This window comes from Leucopleurus acutus (genome assembly GCF_964270905.1).
Source record: "Leucopleurus acutus genome assembly, chromosome: 7".
Classification (NCBI taxonomy): domain Eukaryota; kingdom Metazoa; phylum Chordata; class Mammalia; order Artiodactyla; family Delphinidae; genus Leucopleurus; species Leucopleurus acutus.
Window position 1 is genome coordinate 38593693 of NC_139150.1, and position 25006 is coordinate 38618698.

General features: G+C 42.2%; 1 protein-coding gene across 1 annotated transcript; it reads left to right on the forward strand.

Annotated features, from left to right (window-relative positions):
• Positions 1-15576: 15576 nt before the first annotated feature.
• LOC309964569 (spermatogenesis-associated protein 31D4-like) lies at positions 15577-21765 on the forward strand (the record flags this gene model as incomplete). The annotated part of the gene is made up of 4 exons (XM_082843700.1): positions 15577-15771; positions 16519-16564; positions 17141-17201; positions 17487-21765. 4 exons carry the CDS (start codon positions 15577-15579, stop codon positions 21763-21765), a joined length of 4581 nt encoding a protein of 1526 aa, XP_082699826.1.
• Positions 21766-25006: the final 3241 nt, after the last annotated feature.

Sequence of the window (25006 nt, forward strand, 5' to 3'; positions counted from 1 at the left end):
ACAGTCAAGTGGGATTTATCTCAGGGACGCAAGGATTCTTCAATGTACATGAATCAATCAATGTGATACACCATATTAACAAATTGAAGAATAAAAACCATATGATTATCTCAACAGATGCAGAAAAAGCTTTTGACAAAATTCAACACCCATTTATGATAAAAACTCTCCAGAAAGTGGGCATAGAGGGGACCTACTTCAACATAATAAAGGCTATATACGACAAACCCACAGCAAACATCATTCTCAAAGGTGAAAAACTGAAAGCATTTCCTCCAAGATTAGGAACAAGACAAGGATGTCCACCCTCGCCACTATCATTCAACATAGTTTTGGAAGTCCTAGCCATGGCAATCAGAGAAGAAAAAGAAATAAAATGAATACAAATTGGAAAGAAGTAAACTGCCACTCTTTGCACATGACATGGTACTATACATAGAGAACCCTAAAGATGCCACCAGAAAACTACTGGAGCTAATCAATGAATTTGGTAAAGTTGCAGGATACAAAATTTATGCACAGAAATCTCTTGTATTTCCATACTCTAATGATGAAAAATCTGAAAGAGAAATTAAGGAAACACTCCCATTTACCATTGCAACAAAAAGAATAAAATACTTAGGAATAAATCTACCTAGGGAGATAAAAGACCTCTATGCAGAAAACTATAAGACACTGATGAAAGAAATTAAAGATGATACCAACAGATGGAGAGATATACCATGTTCTGGGATTCCAAGAATCAATATTGTGAAAATGACTAAACTACCCAAAGCAATCTACAGATTCAATGCAATCGCTATCAAATTACCAATAGCATTTTTTACGGAACTAGAACAAAAAATCTTAGAATTTGTATGGACACACAAACGACCCCAAATAGCCAAAGCAATCTTGAGGGAAAAAAGCGGAGGTGGAGGAATCAGACTCCCTGACTTCAGACTATACTATAAAGCTACAGTAATCAGGACAATATGGTACTGGCACAAAAAGAGAAACATAGATCAATGGAACAAGACAGAAAGCCCAGAGATAAACCCACGCACCTATGGTCCACCGATCTATGACAAAGGAGGCAAGGATATACAATGGAGAAAAGACAGTCTCTTCTACAAGTGGTGCTGGGAAAACTGGACAGCTACATGTAAAAGAATGAAGTTCGAACACTCCCCAAACCATACACAAAAATAAACTCAAAATGGATTAGAGACCTAAATGTAAGACTGGACACTACAAAACTCTTATACGAAAATATAGGAAGAACACACGTTGACATAAATCACAGCAAGATCGTTTTTAATCCACCTCCTACAGTAATGGAAATAAAAACAAAAATAAACAAATGGGACCTAATGAAACTTCAAAGCTTTTGCACAGCAAGGGAAACCATAAACAAGACGAAAAGGCAACCCCCAGAATGGAAGAAAATATTTGCAAACAAATCAATGGACAAAGGATTAATCTCCAAAATCTATAAACAGGTCATGCAGTTCAATATTAAAAAAAACAAACAACCCAATCCAAAAATGGGCAGAACACCTAAACAGACATTTCTCCAAAGAAGACATACAGATGGCCAAGAAGCAGATAAAAACCTGCTCAACATCACTAATTGTTAGAGAAATGCAAATCAAAACTACAATGAGGTATCACCTCACACCAGTTAGAATGGGCATCACCAGAAAACCTACAAACAACAAATGCTGGAGAGGGTGTGGAGAAAAGGGAACCCTCTTGCACTGTTGGTAGGAATGTAAATTGATACAGCCACTATGGAGACCAGTATGGAGGTTTCTTAAAAGACTAAAAACAGAATTACCATATGACACAGCAATCCCACTGCTGGGCATATACCCAGAAAAAACCATAATTCAAAAAGACACATGCACCCCAATGTTCACTGCAGCACTCTTTACAATAGCCAGGTCATGGAAACAACCTAAATGTCCATCAACAGACAAATTGCTAAAGAAGATGTGGTATATATCTACAATGGAATATTGCTCAGCCATAAAAATGAATGAAATTGGGTCATTTGTTGAGATGTGGATGGACCTAGAGACTGTCATACACAGTGAAGTAAGTCAGAAAGACAAAAACAAATATCGTATATTAATGCATATATGTGGAACACAGAAAAATGGTACAGATGAACCGGTTTGCAGGGAAGAAATTGAGACACACATGTAGAGAACAAACGTATGGACACCAAGGGGGGAAAGCGGCGGGGTGTAGGGGGTGGTGGTGTGATGAATTTGGCGATTGGGACTGACATGTATACACTGATGTGTATAAAACTGATGACTAATAAGAACCTGTTGTATTAAAAAAAATTAAATACAGAGAAAAAATATTAAAAGCAGCAAGGAAAACCAAGAAATAACATACAAGAGAATCCCCATAAGGTTAACAGCTTATCTTTCAGCAGAATCTCTGGAAGCCAGAAGGGAGTGTCAGGACATATTTAAAGTGATGAATGGGAGAGCGACCTTCAAAATGGCAGAGCACTAAGACGTGGAGATCACCTTCCTCCCCACAAATACAGCAGAAGTACATCTACATGTGGAACAACTCCTACAAAACACCTACTGAATGCTGGCAAAAGACCTTAGACTTCCCAAAAGGCAACAAACTCCCCATGCACCTGACCGTGTGACGGACAGGGTCTTCATGCTCTGGCCGGGTGTCAGGCCTGTGCCTCTGGGGTGGGAGAGCCGAGTTCAGGACATTGGTCCACCAGATACTTCCCGGCTCCATGTAATATCAAATGGCGAAAGATCTCCCAGAGATCTCCATCTCAACGCTAAGACCCAGCTCGACTCAACAACCTGCAAGGTACAGTGCTGGACACTCTATGCCAAACAACTAGCAAGACAGGAACACAACACCACCCATAAGAAGAGAGGCTACCTAAAATCATACTAAGTTCACACACTCCCCAAAACACACCACCGGACATGGTCCTGCCCACCAGAAAGACAAGATCCAGCCTCATCCACCAGAACACAAGCAACAGTCCCCTACACCAGGAAGTGTACACAACTCAGTGAACCAACCTTAGCCGATGGGGGCAGACAACAAAAACAAGGGGAACTATGAACCTGCAGCCTGCAAAAGAGACCCCAAACACTGTAAGTTAAGCAAAATGAGAAGACAGAGAAACACACAGCAGATGAAGTAGCAAGGTAAAAACGTACCAGACCAAATGAAGAGGAAATAGACAGTCTACCTGAAAAAGAATTCAGAGTAATTATAGTAAAGATGATCCAAAATCTTGGAAATAGAATGGAGAAAATACAAGAAACATTTAACAAGGACCTGAAAGAACTAAAGAGCAAACAAACAAGGATGAACAACACAATAAATGAAATTAAAAATTCTCCAGAAGGAATCAACAGCAGAATAACTGAGGCAGAAGAACGGATAAGTGACCTGGATGATAAAATAGTGGAAATAACTACCACAGAGCAAAATAAAGAAAAAATAATGAAAAGAATTGAGGACAGTCTCAGAGACCTCTGGGACAACATTAAACGCACCACCATTTGAACTATAGGGGTCCCTGAAGAAGAGGAGAAAAAGAAAGTGACTGAGAAAATATTTGAAGACATTATATTTGAAAACTTCCCTAACATGTTAAAGGAAATAGTCAATCACGTCCAGGAAGCATAGATTGTCTCATACAGGATAAATCCAATGAGCAACACACCAAGACACATATTAATCAAACTATCAAAAATTAAATAAAAGAAAAAATAATAAAAGCAGCAAGGGAAAAACAACAAATGAAATGCAAGGGAATCCGCAAAAGGTTAACAGCTGATCTTTCAGCAGAAACTCTGCAGTCCAGAAGGGAGTCACAGGACAAATTTAAAGCGAGGAAAGGGAAAAACATACAACCAAGATTACTCTACCCAGCAAGGATCTCATTCAGAATCAATGGAGAAATTAAAACCTTAACAGACAGACAAAATTTAAGAGAATTCAGCACCACCAAACCAGCTTTACAACATGTGCTGAAGGAACTTCTCTAGGCAGGAAACACAAGAGAAGGAAAAGACTTACAATAACAAAACCAAAATAATTAAGAAAATTGTAACAGGAACACACATTTTGGTAATTACCTTAAATTTAAATGGATTAAACGCTCCAACCAAAAGACATACACTGGATGAACAGATACAAAAACAAGACCCGTATATATGCTGTATACAAGAGACCTACTTCAGACCTAGGCACACATACAGACTGAAAGTGAGGGGATGGAAAAAGGTATTCCATGCAAATGGAAATCAAAACAAAGCTGGAGCAGCAATTCTCTATCAGACAAAATAGACTCTAATCTAATGACTATTACAAGAGACAAAGAAGGACACTACATAATGATCAAGGAATCAGCCCAAGAAGAAGATATAACAATTCTAAATATTTATGCACCCAACATGCGAGCACCTCAATACATAAGGCAAATGCTAACAGCCATAAAAGGGGAAATCGACAGTAACACAATCATAGTAGGGACTTTAACAGCCCACTTTCACCAATGGACAGATCAACAAAAATGAAAATAAAGAAGGAAACACAAGCTTTAAATGACACAATAAACAAATGGACTTAATAGATATTTATAGGTCATTCCATTCAAAAACAACAGAATACACTTTCTTCTCAAATGATCATGGAACATTCTCCAGGACAGATCATATCTTGGGTCACAAATCAAGCCTTGGTAAATTTAAGAAAATTAAAATCATATCAAGTATCTTTTCTGACCATAATGCTATTAGACTAGATATCAATTACAGGAAAATATCTGGAAAAAATACAAGCACATGCAAGCAAAACAATACACAACTAAATAACCAAGAGATCACTGAAGAAATCAAAGAAGAAATCAAAAAATACCTAGAAACAAATGACAATGAAAACACGAGAACCCAAAACCTATGGGATGCAGCAAAAGCAGTTCCAACAGGGAAGTTTATAGCAATACAAGCTTACCTCAAGAAACAAGAAAAATCTCAAATAAACAACCCAACCGTACACGTAAAGCTATTAGAGAAAGAAGAACAAAAAAATCCAGAAGTTAGCAGAAGGAAAGAAATCATAAAGATCAGATCAGAAATAAATGAAAAAGAAATGAAGAAAACAATAGCAAAGATCAATAAAACTAAAAGGTGGTTCTTTGAGAAGATAAACAAAATTAATAAACCATTAGCCAGACTCATCAAGAAAACAGGTAGAAGACTCAACTAGAAATGAAAAAGGAGAAGTAACAACTGACACTGCAGAAATACAAAGGATCATGAGAGATTACTACAAGCAACTATATGCCAATAAAATGGACAATCTGGAAGAAATGGACAAATTCTTAGAAAAGCACAACCACTGGAGACTGAACCAGGAAGAAATAGATAATATAAACAAACCAATCACAAGCACTGAAATTGAGACTGTGAATAACAACCTTCCAACAAACAAAAGCCCAGGACCAGGTGGCTTCCCAGGCGAGTTCTATCAAATATTTAGAGAAGAGCTTAAACCTATCCTTCTCAAACTCTTCCAAAACATAGCAGAGGGAGGAACACTCCCAAACTCATTCTACAAGGCAACCATCACCCTGATAACAAAACCACACAAAGAAGTCACAAAGAAAGAAAACTACAGGTGAATATCACTGATGAACATAGATGCAAAAATTCTCAACAAAATACTAGCAAACAGAATCCAACAGCACATTAAAAAGATCATACACCATGATCAAGTGGGGTTATTCCCAGCAATGCAAGGTTTCTTCAATATACACAAATCAACCAATGTGATACACCATATTAACAACTTGAAGGAGAAAAACTATATGATCATCTCAATAGATGAAGAAAAAGCTTTCAACATAATTCAACACCCATTTATGATAAAAACCCTCCAGAAAGTAGGCAAAGAGGGAACTTACTTCAACATAATAAAGGCCATATATGACAAACCCACAGCCAACATCGTTCTCAATGGTGAAAAACTGAAACCATTTCCTCTAAGATCAGGAACAAAACAAGGTTGTCCACTCTCACCACTATTATTCAACACAGTTTTGGAAGTTTTAGCCACAGCAATCAGAGAAGAATAGGAAATAAAAGGAATCCAAATCAGAAGAGAAGAAGCAAAGCTGTCACTGTTTGCAGATGACATGATACTATACACAGAGATTCCTAAAGATGCTACCAGAAAACTACTAGAGCTAATCAATGAATTTGGGAAAGTAGCAGGATACAGAATTTATGCACAGAAATCTCTTGTATTTCTATACTCTAATGATGAAAAATCTGAAAGAGAAATTAAGGAAAAACTCCCATTTACCACTGCAACAAAATGGATAAAATACCTAGGAATAAATCTACCTAAGGAGACAAAAGACCTGTATGCAGAAAACTATAAGACACTGATGAAGAAATTAAAGATGATACAAACAGACGGAGAGATATACCATGTTCTTGGATTAGAAGAGTCAACATTGTAAAAATGACTATACTACCCAAAGCAATCTACAGATTCACTGCAATCCCTATCAAACTACCACTGGCATTTTTCACAGAACTAGAACAAAAAATTTCACAATTTGTATGGAAACACAAAAGACCCCGAATAGCCAAAGTAATCTTGAGAAAGAAAAACGGAGCTGGAGGAATCAGTCTCCCTGATGTCAGACTATACTACAAAGGTACAGTAATCAAGACAGTACGGTACTGGCACAAAAACAGAAATATAGATTAATGGAACAGGACAGAAAGCCCAGAGATAAACCCACACACATATGGTCATCTTATCATTGATAAAGGAGGGAAGAATACACACTGGGGAAAAGACAGCGTCTTCAATAAGTGGTGCTGGGAAAACTGGACAGCTACATGTAAAAGAATGAAAATTAGAATACTCCCTAACACCATACACAAAAATAAACTCAAAATGGATTAAAGACCTTATGTAAGGCCAGACACTCTAAAGCTCTTAGAGGAAAACATAGGCAGAACACTCTATGACATAAATCACAGCAAGATCCTTTTTAACCCACCTTCTAGAGAAATGGAAATAAAAACAAAAATATACGAATGGGACCTAATGAAACTTCAAAGCTTTTGCACAGCGAAGGCAGCCATAAACAAGACGAAAAGACAACCTTCAGAATGGGAAAAAGTATTTGCAAATGAAGCAACTGACAATGGATTAATCTCCAAAATTTACAAGCAGCTCATTCAGCTCAATATCAAAAAAAGAAACCCAATCCAAAAATGGGCATAAGACCTACACAGACATTTCTCCAAAGAAGATATACAGATTGCCAACAAACATGTAAAAGGATGCTCAACATCACTAATCATTAGAGAAATGCAAATCAAAACTACAATGCGCTTATCACCTCACACCGGTCAGAATGGCCATCATCAAAAAATCTACAAACAATAAATGCTGGAGATGGTGTGGTGAAAAGGGAACCCTCTTGCACTGTTGGTGGGAATGTAAATTGATACAGCCACGATGGAGAACAGTATGGAGGTTCCTTAAAAATTAATAATAGAACTACCATATGGCCCAGCAATCCCACTACTGGGCATATACCCTGACAATACCATAATTCAAAAAGAGTCATGGGGGGGACCTTAAAGATGGCGTAAGAGTAAGACGCGGAGATCACCTTCCTCCCCACAGATACATCAGAAATACATCTACACGTGGAACAACTCCTACAGAACACCTACTGAAGGCTGGCAGAAGACCTCAGACCTCCCAAAAGGCAAGAAACTCCCCACGTACCTGGGTAGGGCAAAAGAAAAAAAAAGAAAAAACAGAGACAAAAGAATAGGGACGGCACCTGCACCAGTGGGAGGGAGCTGTGAAGGAGGAAAAGTTTCCACACACTAGGAAGCCCCTTCGCGGGCGGAGACTGCGGGAGGCGGAGGGGGGAACTTCGAAGCCGCAGAGGAGTGCACAGCAACGGGTGCGGAGGTCAAAGCGGGGAGATTCCCGCACAGAGGATCGGAGCCGAGTGGCACTCACCAGCCCGAGAGGCTTGTCTGCTCACCAGCCGGGGCGGGCGGGGCTGCGGGGCTACCAGCTGAGGCTCTGAGACTCGGGTTTCGTTTCCGACGGAGCGCAGGGAGAGGACTGGGGTTGGCGGCTTGAACATAGCCTGAAGGGGTTAGTGCACCACGGCTACCCCGGAGGGAGTCCGGAGAAAAGTCTGCACCTGCCGAAGAGGCAACAGACATTTTCTTCCCTCTTTGTTTCCTGGTGCGTGAGGAAGGGGGTTAAGAACGCTGCTTAAAGGAACTGCAGAGACGGGCGCGAGCCGCGGCTAAAAGCGCGGACCCCAGAGACGGGCACGAGCCTCGGCTAAAAGCGCGGACCCCAGAGACGGGCGGGAGACGCTAAGGCTGCTGCTGCCGACACCGAGGGGCCTGTGTGCGAGCACAGGTCACTCTCCACACCCCTCTTCCGCGGAGCCTGTGCAGCCCGCCACTGCCACGTTCCCGGGATCCAGGGACAACTTCCCTGGGAGAACACACGGCGGGCCTCAGGCTTGTGCAAAGTCACGCCGGCCTTTGCCGCCGCAGGCCCGCCCCGCATTCCGTGCCCCTCCCTCCCCGCCAGCCTGAGTGCGCCAGAGCCCCCGAATCAGCGGCTCCTTTAACCCCGTCCTGTCTGAGCAAAAAACAGACGCCCTCCAGCGATCTACACGCAGTGGCAGGGCCAAATCCAAAGCTTAGCACTGGGAGCTGTGAGAACAAAGAAGAGAAAGGGAAATCTCTCCCAGCAGCCTCAGAAGCAGCGGATTAAAGCTCCACAATCAACTTGATGTACCCTGCATCTGTGGAATACCTGAACAGACAACCAATCATCCCAAATTAAGGAAGTGGACTTTAGGAGCAAGATCTATGATTTTTTTCCCTTTTCCTCTTTTTGTGAATGTATATGTGTATGCTTCTGTGTGAGATCTTGTCTGTATAGTCTTGCTTCCACCATTTGTCCTAGGGTTCTATCCGTCCATGGTTTTTTTTTAAATTTTTTTCTTAGTAATTAATTTTAATAATGTTATTATACTTTACCTTCGTTCTTTCTTTCTTTCTTTCTTTCTTTCTTTCTTTCTTTCTTTCCTTCCTTCCTTCCCTCCTTTAGACAACGAATCATCCCAAATTGAGGAGGTGGTCTCTGACAGCAAGATTTATGATTTTTCCCAATTTACCTCTTTTTGTGAGGGTGTATGTGTACGATTCTGTGTAAGATTTTGTCTGTATAGCTTTGCTTCCAACATTTGTCCTAAGGTTGTATCCGTCCCTTTTTTTTTTTCTAAATAAGAATTTTTTAATTCAATACCTTTATTATACTTTATTTTATTTTTACTGTATCTTCTGTCTTTTTTCCTTCTTTCGCTCCTTCCTTCCTTCCTCCCTCCCTCCCTCCCTCCCTTTCTTTCCTTCTTGCCTTCTTTCCATCTTTGCTTCTTTCTTTCTTTCTCCCTTCCTTCCTTCCTTCCCTCCTTTCCTTCTTTCTTTCCTCATATTTCCACTAATTCTCTCTACTTTTTCTCCCTTTTATTCTGAGCCGTGTGGATGAAAGGCTCTTGGTGCTCCAGCCAGGAGTCAGGGCTCTGCTTCTGAGGTAGGAGAGCCAACTTCAGGACACTGGTCAACAAGAGACCTCCCAGTTCCACATAATATCAAACGGCGAAAATCTCCCAGAGACCTCCATCTTAACACCAGCACCCAGCTTCACTCAATGACCAGCAAGCCACAGTGCTGGACAACCTATGCCAAACAACTAGCAAAACAGGAACACAACCCCACCCATTAGCACAGAGGCTGCCTAAAATCATAAGGCCACAGACACCCCAAAACACACCACCAGACGTGAACCTGCCCACTAGAGAGACAAGATCCAGCCTCATCCACCACAACACAGGCACTAGTCCCCTCCACCAGGAAGCCTACACAACCCACTGAACCAACCTTAGCCACTGGAGACAGACATCAAAAACAGCGGGAACTACGAACCTGCAGCCTGCAAAAAGGAGACCCCAAACACAGTAAGATAAGCAAAATGAGAAGACGGGAAAACACACAGCAGATAAAGGAGCAAGATAAAATGCACCAGACCTAACAAATGAAGAGGAAATAGGCAGTCTACCTGAAAAAGAATTCAGAATAATGATAGTAAGGATGATCCAAAATCTTGGATATAGAATGGAGAAAATGCAAGAAACATTTAAGAAGGACCTAGAAGAACTAAAGATGAAACAAGCAACGATGAACAGCACAATAAATGAAATTAAAAATACTCCAGAAGGGATCAATAGCAGAATACCAGAGGCAGAAGAACGGATAAGTAACCTGAAAGATAAAATAGTGGAAATAACTACTGCAGAGCAGAATAAAGAAAAAAGAATGAAAAGAATTAAGGACAGTCTCTGAGACCTCTGGGACAACATTAAACGCACCAACATTCGAATTATAGGGGTTCCAGAAGAAGAAGAGAAAAAGAAAGGGACTGAGAAAATATTTGAAGAGATTATAGTTGAAAACTTCCCTAATATGGGAAAGGAAATAGTTAATCAAGTCCAGGAAGCACAGAGAGTCCCATACAGGATAAATACAAGGAGAAATACTCCAAGGCACATATTAATCAAACTGTCAAAAATTAAATACAAAGAAAGCATATTAAAAGCAGCAAGGGAAAAACAACAAATAACACAGAAGGGAATCCCCATAAGGTTAACAGCTGATCTCTCAGCAGAAACCCTACAAGCCAGAAGGGAGTGGCAGGACATACTGAAGGTGATGAAGGAGAAAAACCTGCAACCAAGACTACTCTACCCAGCAAGGATCTCATTCAGATTTGATGGAGAAATTAAAACCTTTACAGACAAGCAAAAGCTGAGAGAGTTCAGCACCACCAAACCAGCTTTACAACAAATGCTAAAGGAACTTCTCTAGACAAGAAACACAAGAGAAGGAAAAGACCTATAATAATGAACCCAAAACAATTTAGAAAATGGGAATAGGAACATACATATCGATAATTACCTTAAATGTAAATGGACTAAATGCTCCCACCAAAAGACACAGATTAGCTGAATGGATACAAAAACAAGACCCTTATATATGCTGTCTACAAGAGACCCACTTCAGACCTAGAGACACATACAGACTGAAAGTAAGGGGATGGAAAAAGGTATTCCATGCAAATGGAAACCAAAAGAAAGCTGGAGTAGCAATTCTCATATCAGACAAAATAGACTTTAAAATAAGGACTATTAAAAGAGACAAAAGAAGGACACTACATAATGCTCAAGGGATCGATCCAAGAAGAAGATATAACAATTGTAAATATTTATGCACCCAACATAGGAGCACCTCAATACATAAGGCAAATACTAACAGCCATAAAAGGGGAAATCGACAGTAACACATTCATAGTAGGGGACTTAAACACCCCACTTTCACCCATGGACAGATCATCCAAAATGAAAATAAATAAGGAAACCCAAGCTTTAAATGATACATTAAACAAGATGGACTTAATTGATATTTATAGGACACTCCATCCAAAAACAACAGAATACACATTTTTCTCAAGTGCTCATGGAACATTCTCCAGGATAGATCATATCTTGGGTCACAAATCAAGCCTTGGTAAATTTAAGAAAATTGAAATTGTATCAAGTATCTTTTCTGACCACAACGCCATGAGACTAGATATCAATTACAGGAAAAGATCTGTAAAAAATACAAACACATGGAGGCTAAACAATACACTACTTAATAATGAAGTGATCACTGAAGAAATCAAAGAGGAAATCAAAAAATACCTAGAAACAAATGACAATGGAGACACAACGACCCAAAACCTATCGGATGCAGCAAAAGCAGTTCTAAGGGGGAAGTTTATAGCAATACAAGCCCATCTTAAGAAGCAGGAAACATCTCAAATAAACAACCTAACCTTGCACTTCAAGCAATTAGAGAAAGAAGAACAAAAACACCCCAAAGCTAGCAGAAGGAAAGAAATCATAAAAATCAGATCAGAAATAAATGAAAAAGACATGAAGGAAACGATAGCAAAGATCAATAAAACTAAAAGCTGGTTCTTTGAGAAGATAAACAAAATAGATAAACCACTAGCCAGACTCATCAAGAAAAAAGGGAGAACACTCAAATCAATAGAATTAGAAATGAAAAAGGAGAGGTAACAACTGACACTGCAGAAATAAAAAGATCATGAGAGATTACTACAAGCAACTCTATGCCAATAAAATGGACAATCTGGAAGAAATGGACAAATTCTTAGAAATGCACAACCTGCCAAGACTGAATCAGGAACAAATAGAAAATATGAGCAGACCAATCACAAGCACTGAAATTGAAACTGTGATTAAAAATCTTCCAACAAACAAAAGCTCAGGACCAGATGGCTTCACAGGCGAATTCTATCAAACATTTAGAGAAGAGCTAACACCTATCCTTCTCAAACTTTTCCAAAATATAGCAGAGGGAGGAACACTCCCAAATTCCTTCTACGAGGCCACCATCACCTTGATACCAAAACCAGACAAGGATGTCACAAAGAAAGAAAACTACAGGCCAATATCACTGATGAACACAGATGCAAAAATCCTCAACAAAATACTAGCAAACAGAATCCAACAGCACATTAAAAGGATCATACACCATGATCAAGTGGGGTTTATTCCAGGAATGCAAGGATTCTTCAATATATGCAAATCTATCAATGTGATACACCATATTAACAAATTCAAGGAGAAAAACCATATGATCATCTCAATAGATGCAGAGAAAGCTTTTGACAAAATTCAACACCCATTTATGATAAAAACCCTGCAGAAAGTAGGCATAGAGGGAACTTTCCTCAACATAATAAACGCCATATATGACAAGCCCACAGCCAACATCATCCTCAATGGTGAAAAACTGAAAGCATTTCCACTAAGATCAGGAACAAGACAAGGATGCCCACTCTCACCACTCTTATTCAACATAGTTTTGGAAGTTTTAGCCACAGCAATCAGAGAAGAATAGGAAATAAAAGGAATCCAAATCGGAAAAGAAGAAGTAAAGCTGTCACTGTTTGCAGATGACATGATCCTATACATAGAGAATCCTAAAGATGCTACCAGAAAACTACTAGAGCTAATCAATGAATTTGGTAAAGTAGCAGGATACATTATTAATGCACAGAAATCTCTGGCATTCCTATATACTAATGATGAAAAATCTGAAAGTGAAATCAAGAAAACACTCCCATTTACCATTGCAACAAAAAGAATAAAATATCTAGGAATAAACCTACCTACGGAGACAAAAGACCTGTATGCAGAAAATTATAAGACACTGATGAAAGAAATTAAAAATGATACAAATAAGTGGAGAGATATACCATGTTCTTGGATTGGAAGAATCAACATTGTGAAAATGACTCTACTACCCAAAGCAATCTATAGATTCAATGCAATCCCTATCAAACTACCGCTGGCATTTTTCACAGAACTAGAACAAAAAATTTCACAATTTGTATGGAAACACAAAAGACTCCGAATAGCCAAAGCAATCTTGAGAACGAAAAAAGGAGCTGGAGGAATCAGGCTCCCTGACTTCAGACTATACTACAAAGCTACAGTAATCAAGATGGTATGGTACTGGCACAAAAACAGAAAGATAGATCAATGGAACAGGATAGAAAGCCCAGAGATATACCCACGCACATATGGACACCTTATCTTTGATAAAGGTGGCAGGAATGTACAGTGGAGAAAGGACAGCCTCTTCAATAATTGGTGCTGGGAAAACTGGACAGGTACATGTAAAAGTATGAGATTAGGTCATTCCCTAACACCATACACAAAAGTAAGCTCAAAATGGATTAAAGACCTAAATGTAAGGCCAGAAACTATCAAACTCTTAGAGGAAAACACAGGCAGAACACTCTATGACATAAATCACAGCAAGATCCTTTCTGACGCACCTCCTAGAGTTATGGAAATAAAAACAAAAATAAACAAATGGGACCTAATGAAACTTCCAAGCTTTTGCAGAGCAAAGGAAACCCTAAACAAGACCAAAAGACAACCCTCAGAATGGGAGAAAATATTTGCAAATGAAGCAACCAACAAAGGATTAATCTCCAAAATTTAGAAGCAGCTCATGCAGCTCAATAACAAAAAAACAAACAACCCAATCCAAAAATGGGCCGAAGACCTAAATAGACATTTCTCCAAAGAAGATATACAGACTGCCAACAAACACATGAAAGAATGCTCAACATCATTAATCATTAGAGAAATGCAAATCAAACCTACAATGAGATATCATCTCACACCAGTCAGAATGGCCATCATCAAAAAATCTACAAACAATAAATGCTGGAGAGGGTGTGGAGAAAAGGGAACACTCTTGCACTGCTGGTGGGAATGTCAATTGGTTCAGCTACTATGGAGAACAGTATGGAGGTTCCTTAAAAAACTACAAATAGAAATACCATATGATCCAGCAATCCCACTACTGGGCATATACCCTGAGAAAACCAAAATTCAAAAAGAGTCATGTACCAAAATGTTCATTGCAGCTCTATTTACAATAGCCCGGAGATGGAAACAACCTAAGTGCCCATCATCGGATGAATGGATAAAGAAGATGTGGCACATATATACAATGGAATATTACTCAGCCATAAAAAGAAACGAAATTGAGCTATTTGTAATGAGGTGGATAGACCTAGAGTCTGTCATACAGAGTGAAGTAAGTCAGAAAGAAAAAGACAAATACCGTATGCTAACACATATATATGGAATTTAAGAAAAAAAAAATGTCATGAAGAACCTAGGGGTAATGCAGGAATAAAGACGCAGACCTCCTAGAGAACGGACTTGAGGTTATGGGGGGGGGGGTGAGCTGTGACGGGGCGGGAGGGAGTCATGGGCATATGACATACACACTAACAAACATAGTACGGTAGATAGCTAGTGGGAAGCAGCCGCATGGCACGGGGATATTGGCTCGGTGCTTTGTGACAGCCTGGAGGAGTGGGATGGGGAGGGTGGGAGGGAGGGAGACGCAAGAGGGAGGACATATGGGAACATATGTTTATGTATGACTGATTCGCTTTGTTGTGGGGCAGAAACTAACACACCATTGTAAAGCAATTATACCCCAATAAAGATGTTAAAAAAAAAAGAATAAAAAAAAAAAAACAGTAAAGGGGACCCAGGTAGTATCTGGGTTACAGATGGGACAAGCAGAAAATTTCATTACTGTAAATATATGAAACCATGAAAGGATGGAGTTGGAAAATAGGATGGCAGGGTAGGGCAGAGGGACCTGGAAGGCCCAGCAGGGGCAGAAGGGTCTGCTGGACTGGTGGGTGGGGGAGGGGCTGTGGACACACCCTCTCCATGTTGTCCCCTCCCCCACACTCAGAAACCCTTTGTGACTCTTCAGTGCTCTGTGATGCACGCCTGGGACTGCACTCGCACTCTCAGTGCTCAGTGTGTTCAGGCAGTCTTGCGGTTCAGAAATGGGATTCAGAGAATGGAATGTTCTCTCATTTTTGAGCGTTATCGACCCATATCTGAGCTGTGACTCAACATCCTTGGATATTTACCGAAACCTCATCGTCCTGTGCGAGTTGGTGTTGCTTCTTCTGTTGCTGTGGTACCTGGTGAGCTTGCCATTTTCACCTACCTTCAGTAAAACCAAAGACATCCGAAAGGTAAGCAGCCCTGGGTGAGCCCCCAACAGAGATTCTTTGTTGTTGTTTCCATTTCTATTCCCACATTTTAAAATGAGATTGGTTGGCTCAGAGAGACACCTAAGATGGGAAGTTCAAGGAGAGGATAGAACATCATCCTCCTAGGGAAAGAAGCCAGGCAGGGCTAGGGGTTCAGGGAGGACTAAGGCTTCCAGTTGAAGCCCATGTCCCATCTGAGTGTTTGGAGGACACCAGGATAAAATCCCAAACAGCAATTTTGTGGCCCTAGGTTGGGTTATTTAGAGAGTGTGGGATCTCTGCAGGAGAACAGAGTTCCCTAATGCTTGATCATGAGTACATTCTCACGTCAGGCATCACTCGACAAAGCCTTCCTTTGTGCTGGGCTGATCAGAGCAGCAATGCAGAGCCTCTGAGCAGAGGCTGGAGCCTGAGCTCCAGGATACAGGGTCCCATCTGAGGGACATGGACGTGACTGTTGGCCTCAAATGCTATGCCCTCCTTGGGCAGATGACTTCTGACTGGGAATATCAAGTGTGGATCTCATAGACAAAAGTCCTTCTTTGAGTTTGTCAAAGAAGAAAAAAATCGAAAGCATTTTAAGCCTTTAAAATTGATAAAAGGAAGGAACATAAAGTTCTATTAATTAAAATAGAGTCATATTATTCATGGATAATGAATATCTGAGTTTCCTAGAGAGGAGTGAGAGAAATGAGCCCCAGCCCTTCATTCTTTTCTTTTTGTTCTCAGCGTCAGGGCAGAGCCAAGAGGAGAAGGAAAGGTGGAACACCGAAAGGTAAGGTTCTGCCTATCCCACCTGAACTCTCCAAGGGTGACCCTTCCTGCCTTTTCCATCACATCCAAGGTCCCTGATCTCTGAGGATGTCAACTGCTAGATACAGTTTCTCTCAGAAACCAGAGTTCTCAGAGGAGAGGCTTGTGGGAGGGCAGTCAGAGCCTGAGACACTGCTCAGATTCCCTGCTCTGCTCATCGCTGGGCATGAACCAGTGATGGACCTGGGCAATGGGTGTTTCCCAACAGGTGGCCATGTGAGATGTCAAGAGTCAGAACTTCTGTGTCCTGACTTTGTAAAAGTCCTTTGACTTCCTGGATGATCAGATCCCTCTCTAAGGCAACACTGATCTCTGGGCTTCACATGGTGGTTTTGAGCATCACATGAGATAAAATGCATGTGAAAGTACTTTACAAGAAGCAACATACACATGTTAATATCATTGACCATTTGACCTCATCTACTAATTCTTGGGTCTTTCAGAGTCTAATACCCCAAGGGTTTCCCGTAAGGGGACTCCTTTATTATACCTATGCTTCTACCTTCATTACATATAACCCACTCTCCTGGTTTCTCAGGTTGGAGATGTCACCAGACAGAAATAGAGGAGAAAACGAAGCTGATTTCTATTCTGAAAAGGTGACTAACTAGTCTTTCCCCTTCTTTCCTGATCCCTCGTTAGCATGTTCTATGCAATTCCAGGGATTCAGTGCAACCTGCTGTAGTCATGGCAGGGGGTAGCACAGGAATGAGTATGTGATGAAGGCCTTGAGGTGAGGGCTGTTGAGCGTGTTGTGAACTCATGGATGTGGAGCAATGTGAAGGGGCAGCAGGCTTCAAATGACCCCACCCCTGCCAGGCCAGCAGGTCCCCCTTTCCTTATTCTGGTCCTGGTTGCATCTTTGTACTTCCTGTCTTCTGCAGCCTCCTGGGCCAGCACGATGACAACACCCGCATTCATCGGCTCTTATGTCCAGACCCCTTCTGTGAGGTGTGTAATAATGCAACTGCTGAGATCAATCGGCTGCTACTCCCAGAGGCCCTGGAAGATTCTGCTTCCTCTGTGTCCCCATTGGCTTCCACAGCTCCTGTGACTGAGTCGTCATTTACTCTGTCCGCTGCCTTCTCAACAGTCCCTCCAAGAGACCTAACACCAGCCTCTCTTCTTGAGCCTTCCCCACTGCCCCCCTCCGTTCTCTCCCCTAGCCCAATGACCCCCTTAGTTGACTCTTTTTCACCCTCCCCATTGGGTCATTCTCTGGCACCAGAGCCTTTTCCTTCCTTGGATTCCGAATTCCCAGTGGACTACTCCCCACCCCAACCCTTTGCCTTTCCCCCTCTCCTACCACATGACACTCAGACAGCAGATCCTGTTCTCCCACGAGAGGCCACTTTGTCTCTGGATACCGTTTTCTCTCTTGACCCCACCCTTTCCCAAGATATCAATCCCCTATCAGATTTGGCCCAGGCAATGAATCACCCCGATTCTTTTGCTTGTCATCATGCACCACCAACTCTGTTGTCTCTTTCACCACAGCCAGAGTGCACTTTATCTGTGACTCAATCTGTGACTCCAGAACAGGAGAACTTATCTCCAGATAGCTCTGGTGGGTTATCCACTTGTGTGTCAACAATCAGAGGCACTGAGCATTCAAGCCTGTCAATTTCAGACTTCTCCTGGCGGCAAGCTCATGCCAAAGACTCGTTCCCTTCCACGTTGGCACAATGTGGTTTCAATCAGGAGTTTCTTGACCTCCATTCTTCACAGGCCTCTTTTGGGGGAGATCCTGCAGCCAACCTTGTAGAGCCTGGTAACCTCTCATTTCTCAGCCCTGATGTCCTGGCACTCCTGGAGAGACAAGTCCAAAAGAGGAGGGATTTCCTGATGTGCAAGGAAAAGGAAAAGGAAAAAGATTCTCTTCCAGAACAACTTAGGCCAGACTACCAACGAAATTCTTCGTGGAAAATGTTAGAGTCAACTGCTGATAAGCATGACTCGGCAGTCTGCCTTCCCTTTTGGAGCAGCAGAGACAAATCAGAGGAGCTGCATGTGCGTCAGCAGCCCCCATATCCTAAGACCCTGGAGGACCATTTACAGCAAAAACCTATCCAGTTCTTCTGGGGTCTCCCGTCTCTGCACAGCGAGTCCTTGCCCTCTGCTGTTCATGTCTTGGCTGACAGTTCCTCAATCTTTATTTTCAATAGAAACTCGAATGCCTCCACAGGCCAAGAATCACCAGTGCTTCCTGATCCCCTGCCTCTGTCCTTGCCTGAGATTCAGCCTGAGCCCTTGCCTCAAACCCTGCCTCAATCTCAGCCCCTACCTCTCACTCAGGTCCAGTCCCAGGCCGACCCTCAGTCTCCACTCCCAGTCATACCATCTGATCCTCTACCCCAGATCAGGGCCTGTGGAGTAAGTTTCCACAGACCTCAGGATGAGTCCCAGTCTCTCTCCTCATCTGAAATTCAACAGCTGGAATGGAACATTTTGCAGAAACAACAGGAAAATTTGTGGGGTTTACCCTCTGTGGTCCAAAGATCTTGGGAAGACTTTTGTCCATCAGCTCCTAACACTCCTCGCCACCGGGCCCCCCAGGCCCATGTTTCAATCTCCATCCTTCCTGGGGAGTTTCCTCTCAGTGATGAAGTTCAGAAGAAACTAGAGCATCACCTTCGAAAGAGGCTCATCCAACACCGGTGGGGCCTGCCCCGCAGAATCTACGAGTCTGTGTCACTGATATTGCCTCCAAATGGTTTTTCAGAGGCATCTGAGTCGGTGAGCAATAATGGAGTCTCACTGATCTCTGTGTTTAAGGGTCAGAGTAGCAAAAATGGAAATGTTGGATTGAGCCAAACTGGAGGCTTCCATGAGAGGAGCTCAGAAATGTTCCAGCTAGAGGAAGGTGTGGGGAAGGATCTGGGACACAGCCTAGAGAATGGCCCAAAAGATCACCTGTTGAATGACCCAAAGAGCTCTTCAGGTAAGGATCTGGGGTATGACTCTGAGAAAGACCTAAAGAGTCAGATGGCGAGTCTCTCAGAGAAAAATCCAAGGATGTCAGCAGAGAGTCTAGGTCAGAGACAACTTCAAAATGTCCTAAAAGTACATTTGAGCAAGAAGTTTGGAGAAATAAATGAGGGTCGGCTCCCTGGGACTGTGCATAATTCATGGCATGCTATCAAGCAAACATTGCTTCTTTCTGTGAAATCCCACACCCAAACAAAACAGAGAAGTGTGCCATCATCAGTGGGTGCGGCCTACTCCCTGAATACCTTCCAGGACCTGACTTTTGTTGATTCCAATACACAACAGATGCTGGAAGCCCATATTAAAAGGTTTCATATGAGGATGTTGTGGGCCCTTCCCCGCAAGGTCCTTGAATCCATACAGATCTTTAAATTGAAAGATGCCTCATCCCAGTCCTTGTCTCATGCCAACTTGCCCTCCTCAACCAATGTGATTTCTGAGGCAGACTCCGAATCTGGGAGCTTCAAGTCCTTTAGAGGAAGCTCTGAATCTCTCCATGGAGACAAAGCGGGAACAACAAATTCAGCCCCTGTCCTGGATCGTTCTCTCCCTGCCACCTCACCTGTGGGCAAAGGAGGACAGAGGGTCCTGAGACAATCACGCTCTGATGTCAACCGTAGGCTGGCAGAGGATGTTCAGAGAATTAAGGATGCCAGACAGACTCCTCTGTCTGTTTCACTCTCCATCACAGGGAAAGCAGGTCCTAGACAGACTCAACTAGCCAACAGATATCCCCAAAAGCTGCTTGCAAAGCAAGCTGGGGCCAGATATGAGCCGAAGCATAAGAGTGTGAGTTTCAGTGATAAAGGAGAAATGCAACGGGGCAAAAAGGTGGAGAAGTCAGAACCTGTTTCCATGCCCAGATTGTCTAGGGAGGTATTCGCGGCTGAGGAGCCTGATCCTCTTCAATTAAAAACTAGTGACATGGTGACAACTAGCAAGGTGACAACGAGCTCCCAAATGATAAATGTGAATGAGAATAAAGCAGAAACTACCGTGACCACTGGAAGCCCCCCACCCAAATTACCAGTTCGCCAAGATCCTAAATCATTAGACCTTAAAGAACAACTGTTCCGTGAGTTAAACTTTAAACTGGAGAACAGGGAGCATAGCCAGGCTCAAGGCCAACCCACTGACACATCCCTTGCTTCAGATAACTTGACTTACGAGGCCTCACTGACTCATGCCCAAGGTGTCTCAGGTGGGGACATGGGAGCTTCCCAGGTGCTGCATGTCCATTTCGAGGACAGAGGAATCAGGATGGAGCAGCAGCAGAAACCTTGGGCCCCTAAGCAGGATAAGAACTTCCCACCAACTGCAAAGAGAGTGAGCCCTCTGGAGCCCAAGGCAAAAGAGCTTGATGGAGGGGATAAAGGCTTGGGGACATCCCAACTTAGGAGGAAGAGTTTCCCTACTCAGGAGAAGGTACTAGGGCAGACACGTGCGAGCAAGTCTTCCCAGACCCTATCACAGAAGGGACAGCCTCTTCCTGAAGGCCATAACGGAAAAAGAATGATGCACTTCTTGCAATGGCTTTATTCTGGGATAAAATACGAAAGTCAAGAAGATGCCCAGGAAAAGGGCAGCCCCATATCAACTGTGCAGAACAGAGGCCTAGTTAAAAGTAAAGCTGCCTTTACTGGGACAACTGAAGCTCAGAAAATCGTGACAGACAACGGGAAGCTCCTAGAGGAGCAACTGGGGTGTCAGCATGCAATTGATGTCACCTGCTCTCAAGGGCCCCGTCCTCCCCCAGTGCAGGTGAGGAAAACTCAGCAAAAGGTCCGGACAGAACCTGTCCAGGGACATCCTGTCAACTACAGGGCTCCCTCCTGTAAAGTGACAAATATCAAGTCCTGCCATCAAATATCAAGTCTTACCTTTGCTGGCCAGAGTTATCCTCCAAGTACAAGACAGATCAGAGATAAGAAGAGACACCTCCAGAAAGTTGTGGCATTCAAAGACCAGCAACTATGTCACAGACATCTCCCACCAGTGTCCCACGGGGAGCCTGTGCCCCATCCAAGCCCCACCCACAGGCATCAAGCTGGCCAGGCACCCACGGCTGCTCTCAGCACTGCTGAAGGCACTGTGTCTGGACATCGGTCTCTACTCTTTAGACAGAAAACAATTCTCCAGAATTCCCAGGGAGGAAGACTTCCCATCCAGAGATAACTCCTTCCTTGTGGAGATTATTGATTCTCCCAAATAAATAGTTATCTAATAATAGTGTATCTTTTCTGTGTACTGTGTTGGGGGCATGGGTTTTGGGTAACTCAGGGCTTATGTGTAAGGGAAAGGAAGGAGATAGTTCAGCTCTTACTGATTGCTTCCTTTGGCTTTGGCTAAAAGGTGACCAGTCCTCTGGAGTTCTTGCTGAACCCCGCCACCCCACCCCCCACCCCAAAGCCCATTTCCTCCCTGATGAAATTTGAGGAGATGGGCTTTGTCTTCTGCCGCTTAGCTTAGCCTTAATGAAAATGTATAGCAGCCCACATCTCCCCCCTCACTGAACGTTTTATATCCTTTAGAGAAGTAGGGAAGATAGGTCTTTTATACCTGAGGAGCGTTAAGGACAGGTATACTTTCTGAAAATAATGCTGAAGAAGAAACAACAGCTTAATCGTTATTTAGAACTCAGTGACCAGAGGCTCCTACAGGGGGCTGAACCCTGAATGGCACTATTTGGGCGGAGGTGTTGCTCTGCTGGACCCTGGGCTAGTTGCCGTAGGGTCCAGGAACTTTTATGTTATGTGCCCAGTCTCACAATTCTGGCTCCTTTCTCACAGGAAAGTCATATATATGTGCCACTCCTACTCAAAAATATATGCTCCTGCCTGAGCTAGAGCTCAGCTACCTCTGAATATGAGTAGCAGCTGCCTTCTAGTTGTTCACCCCTCCTCCATTACCCTCATCCACCTCACTCCATGGCAGTTAGACTGCCATTACTACTTTCTCTCTTTGTGCATAGTTTTCTTTTGTATTTCAAAAATTCATACCTTCCCACAAGATCCCAACTCATGTGACCTCATAAACAGTAGCCATGGTAACCTCAAACTAAAACGTTTCAGGATTATTATTTGTACTATATAGTCAGTTCCCATAGCCATATCTTAGCTATTTGGCATGAATACCTGTGTCATAACCCCACCCTAGAACCAGCAAGGAACTTGGTGAAGTAGCCTAGCAGTATGCCGCACAAGCAGCAAGACTGGAATGAGTTTACTGCTTCTGGCTGAAAGAGGGATGGCCAGGCACTCCCAAGATACCATCCAGTGAAAGCCAACCCAAAGCACTATTCCCTAAGAGGTGTTCTAACTTGTTTCCCAGTTTTCGGTCTAGAATCAATTTACCCATCCCATTCCTGTTCTCTTTTATTGGCCTGAAAAAAATTTCATTGGCTAATGCAACCCACTCAAATCCTTTCTCTCTACTGAGCATCTTCAAGATTTCATCTCCCTTTCCTCTTTGCAAGAATTAAAGCTGACAGATCTTTAAAAATGCTCTAGATTAGCCTCATTCCTTCTTGGATTTTATGTTCAATGGTCAGTCCCCTTCTCTGGGGTTCCATTTTTACTCTCATTTTGTCCCATATTCTTCCTGACTTACCTCTAGTGCTGCCTTCTCCTGGCTCATGGCCTCTTCTCTCCTAGCAAGCCAAGCCACATGACTACAGTGTTTCCAACCTTTTGCTTGAAGCCAGCAATGACAGTTGCAGAGTAGGAGGAGGTGTGACTCACTCCTTTGAGAATTGGTTGCCACACATGTCAAAGCCCCAACACATTTTCATGCAACATTTTCATGCAAGAGACAAGTATAAGCTCTAGGACTCAGCCAACTCAAGTTATTTTTCCTGACACGTGATGCCAACTAACATCTGCCACATCTGATTATCCTGATTTGCTTAAGGAAGTTTCTCCAGGGTTAAGATCTTTATCTAGGGTGCTATAATTTCACCCTGATGTCTAAAGGCTAAGTATAAAACAAAGAATCACTATCTTGAAGTGCTCCTCACACAGTGTCATAGTGATAAGATGATCAGAGATCTGACACTCTTAAAACCTGGGGTAAGTCCCAGATCTACTGCATGACAACTGCGGGACCATAGGTGATCCCCTTAATTTTTCTAGCCTAACTCGAAAGGCGGGAGAGACTTTCCTAGTTGATTACAAAGACACTCACAGCTCTAATATTCTTTTCCAAGTGTTCTACCAAAGATAACTGTGGAGTTTAACAAATGAATATGTATAAGATTAATTTCATTTTAAGGCCCAATTTGCCCTTCCTCCTAATAAATTACAGAATAACTGTTTTCCTTTTTCAGTCTTTAAAATATATAAAATTGAGTAATTCTCCATGGGCTGTCAACTCATTTAACCAACAATTATTTATTAAGTGACAGTATCAAGAACAAGATACAGGAGAAACAAAACAAACACGGTCTCTACCTTCATAATATGTACAGTCTAGTAGGAAAACAGGCCCCTCGAGTTAAGCAACTAACTAAACAAAATAGGACCTCTCTCATTTATCAATGTGTCTTCAGAGCCCTGCAGAAATGCCTGGTACTAAGTATACAACAGTAACTGTTTGTGATGGGAGACTGACTGAATGAATACATGAATGAATGTAAGAAATCTACATGACAGAAATCCCAGAGTCTGTTCCAGATGCAAAAATAAATGTAAGGCAAAACCTAATGATCTAATTCTTCACTGCCAATAATACCCCGGTAAGAAATAGCATTAGGTACACAAACACTTGTCAAGAATTGACTTAACATGATCATTGTAAAATTAGCCTTTGGACAAGAAAAGAAAAAATGTCATAGGAAATGATGTCCGGGTGAATAAAAACATCTTGAGAGCAAAGAGACTAGGGACCTAAATGTGTACATGAGTGAGCATGAGTAGCAGAGGAGGAAGTGAATGAATCTTCACTTACACTGGTTATACCACTCACAAGATTCAAGCTCCCAGTGGTGTGGTACTGTAGGAGAGTATAAGCTCAACTGGTTTACATAAATACAATCTATAATTTATAGCCCATGGGGCTCTAGCAAACTACAAAGGTGTAAGACTAGTGTCCTAGTTTTTACAAAAACACGGACAAAAAAAATGGTGGACAAATGTTTATCTATATTTACTGAATTCATGAATACATTGGACATGCTACATTGAAATTTGCTTCCAAACTCAAAGTTGTTTGAGGTGATTTCTAAAGTACATGTTGCACAACATTTGTAGCACATAATGCTAAGACCCCTTTTGGCACATTCTTATGGTACGCTGTCCAAAAAACAGGCAAAGTCATTTTTGATAGCTCTTAGTATAAATCACACACAGTCAGTGTAAATCAAAAATATTTTACTGTGACAGGGCGAGAGAGAGGCATGGACATATATACACTAACAAAC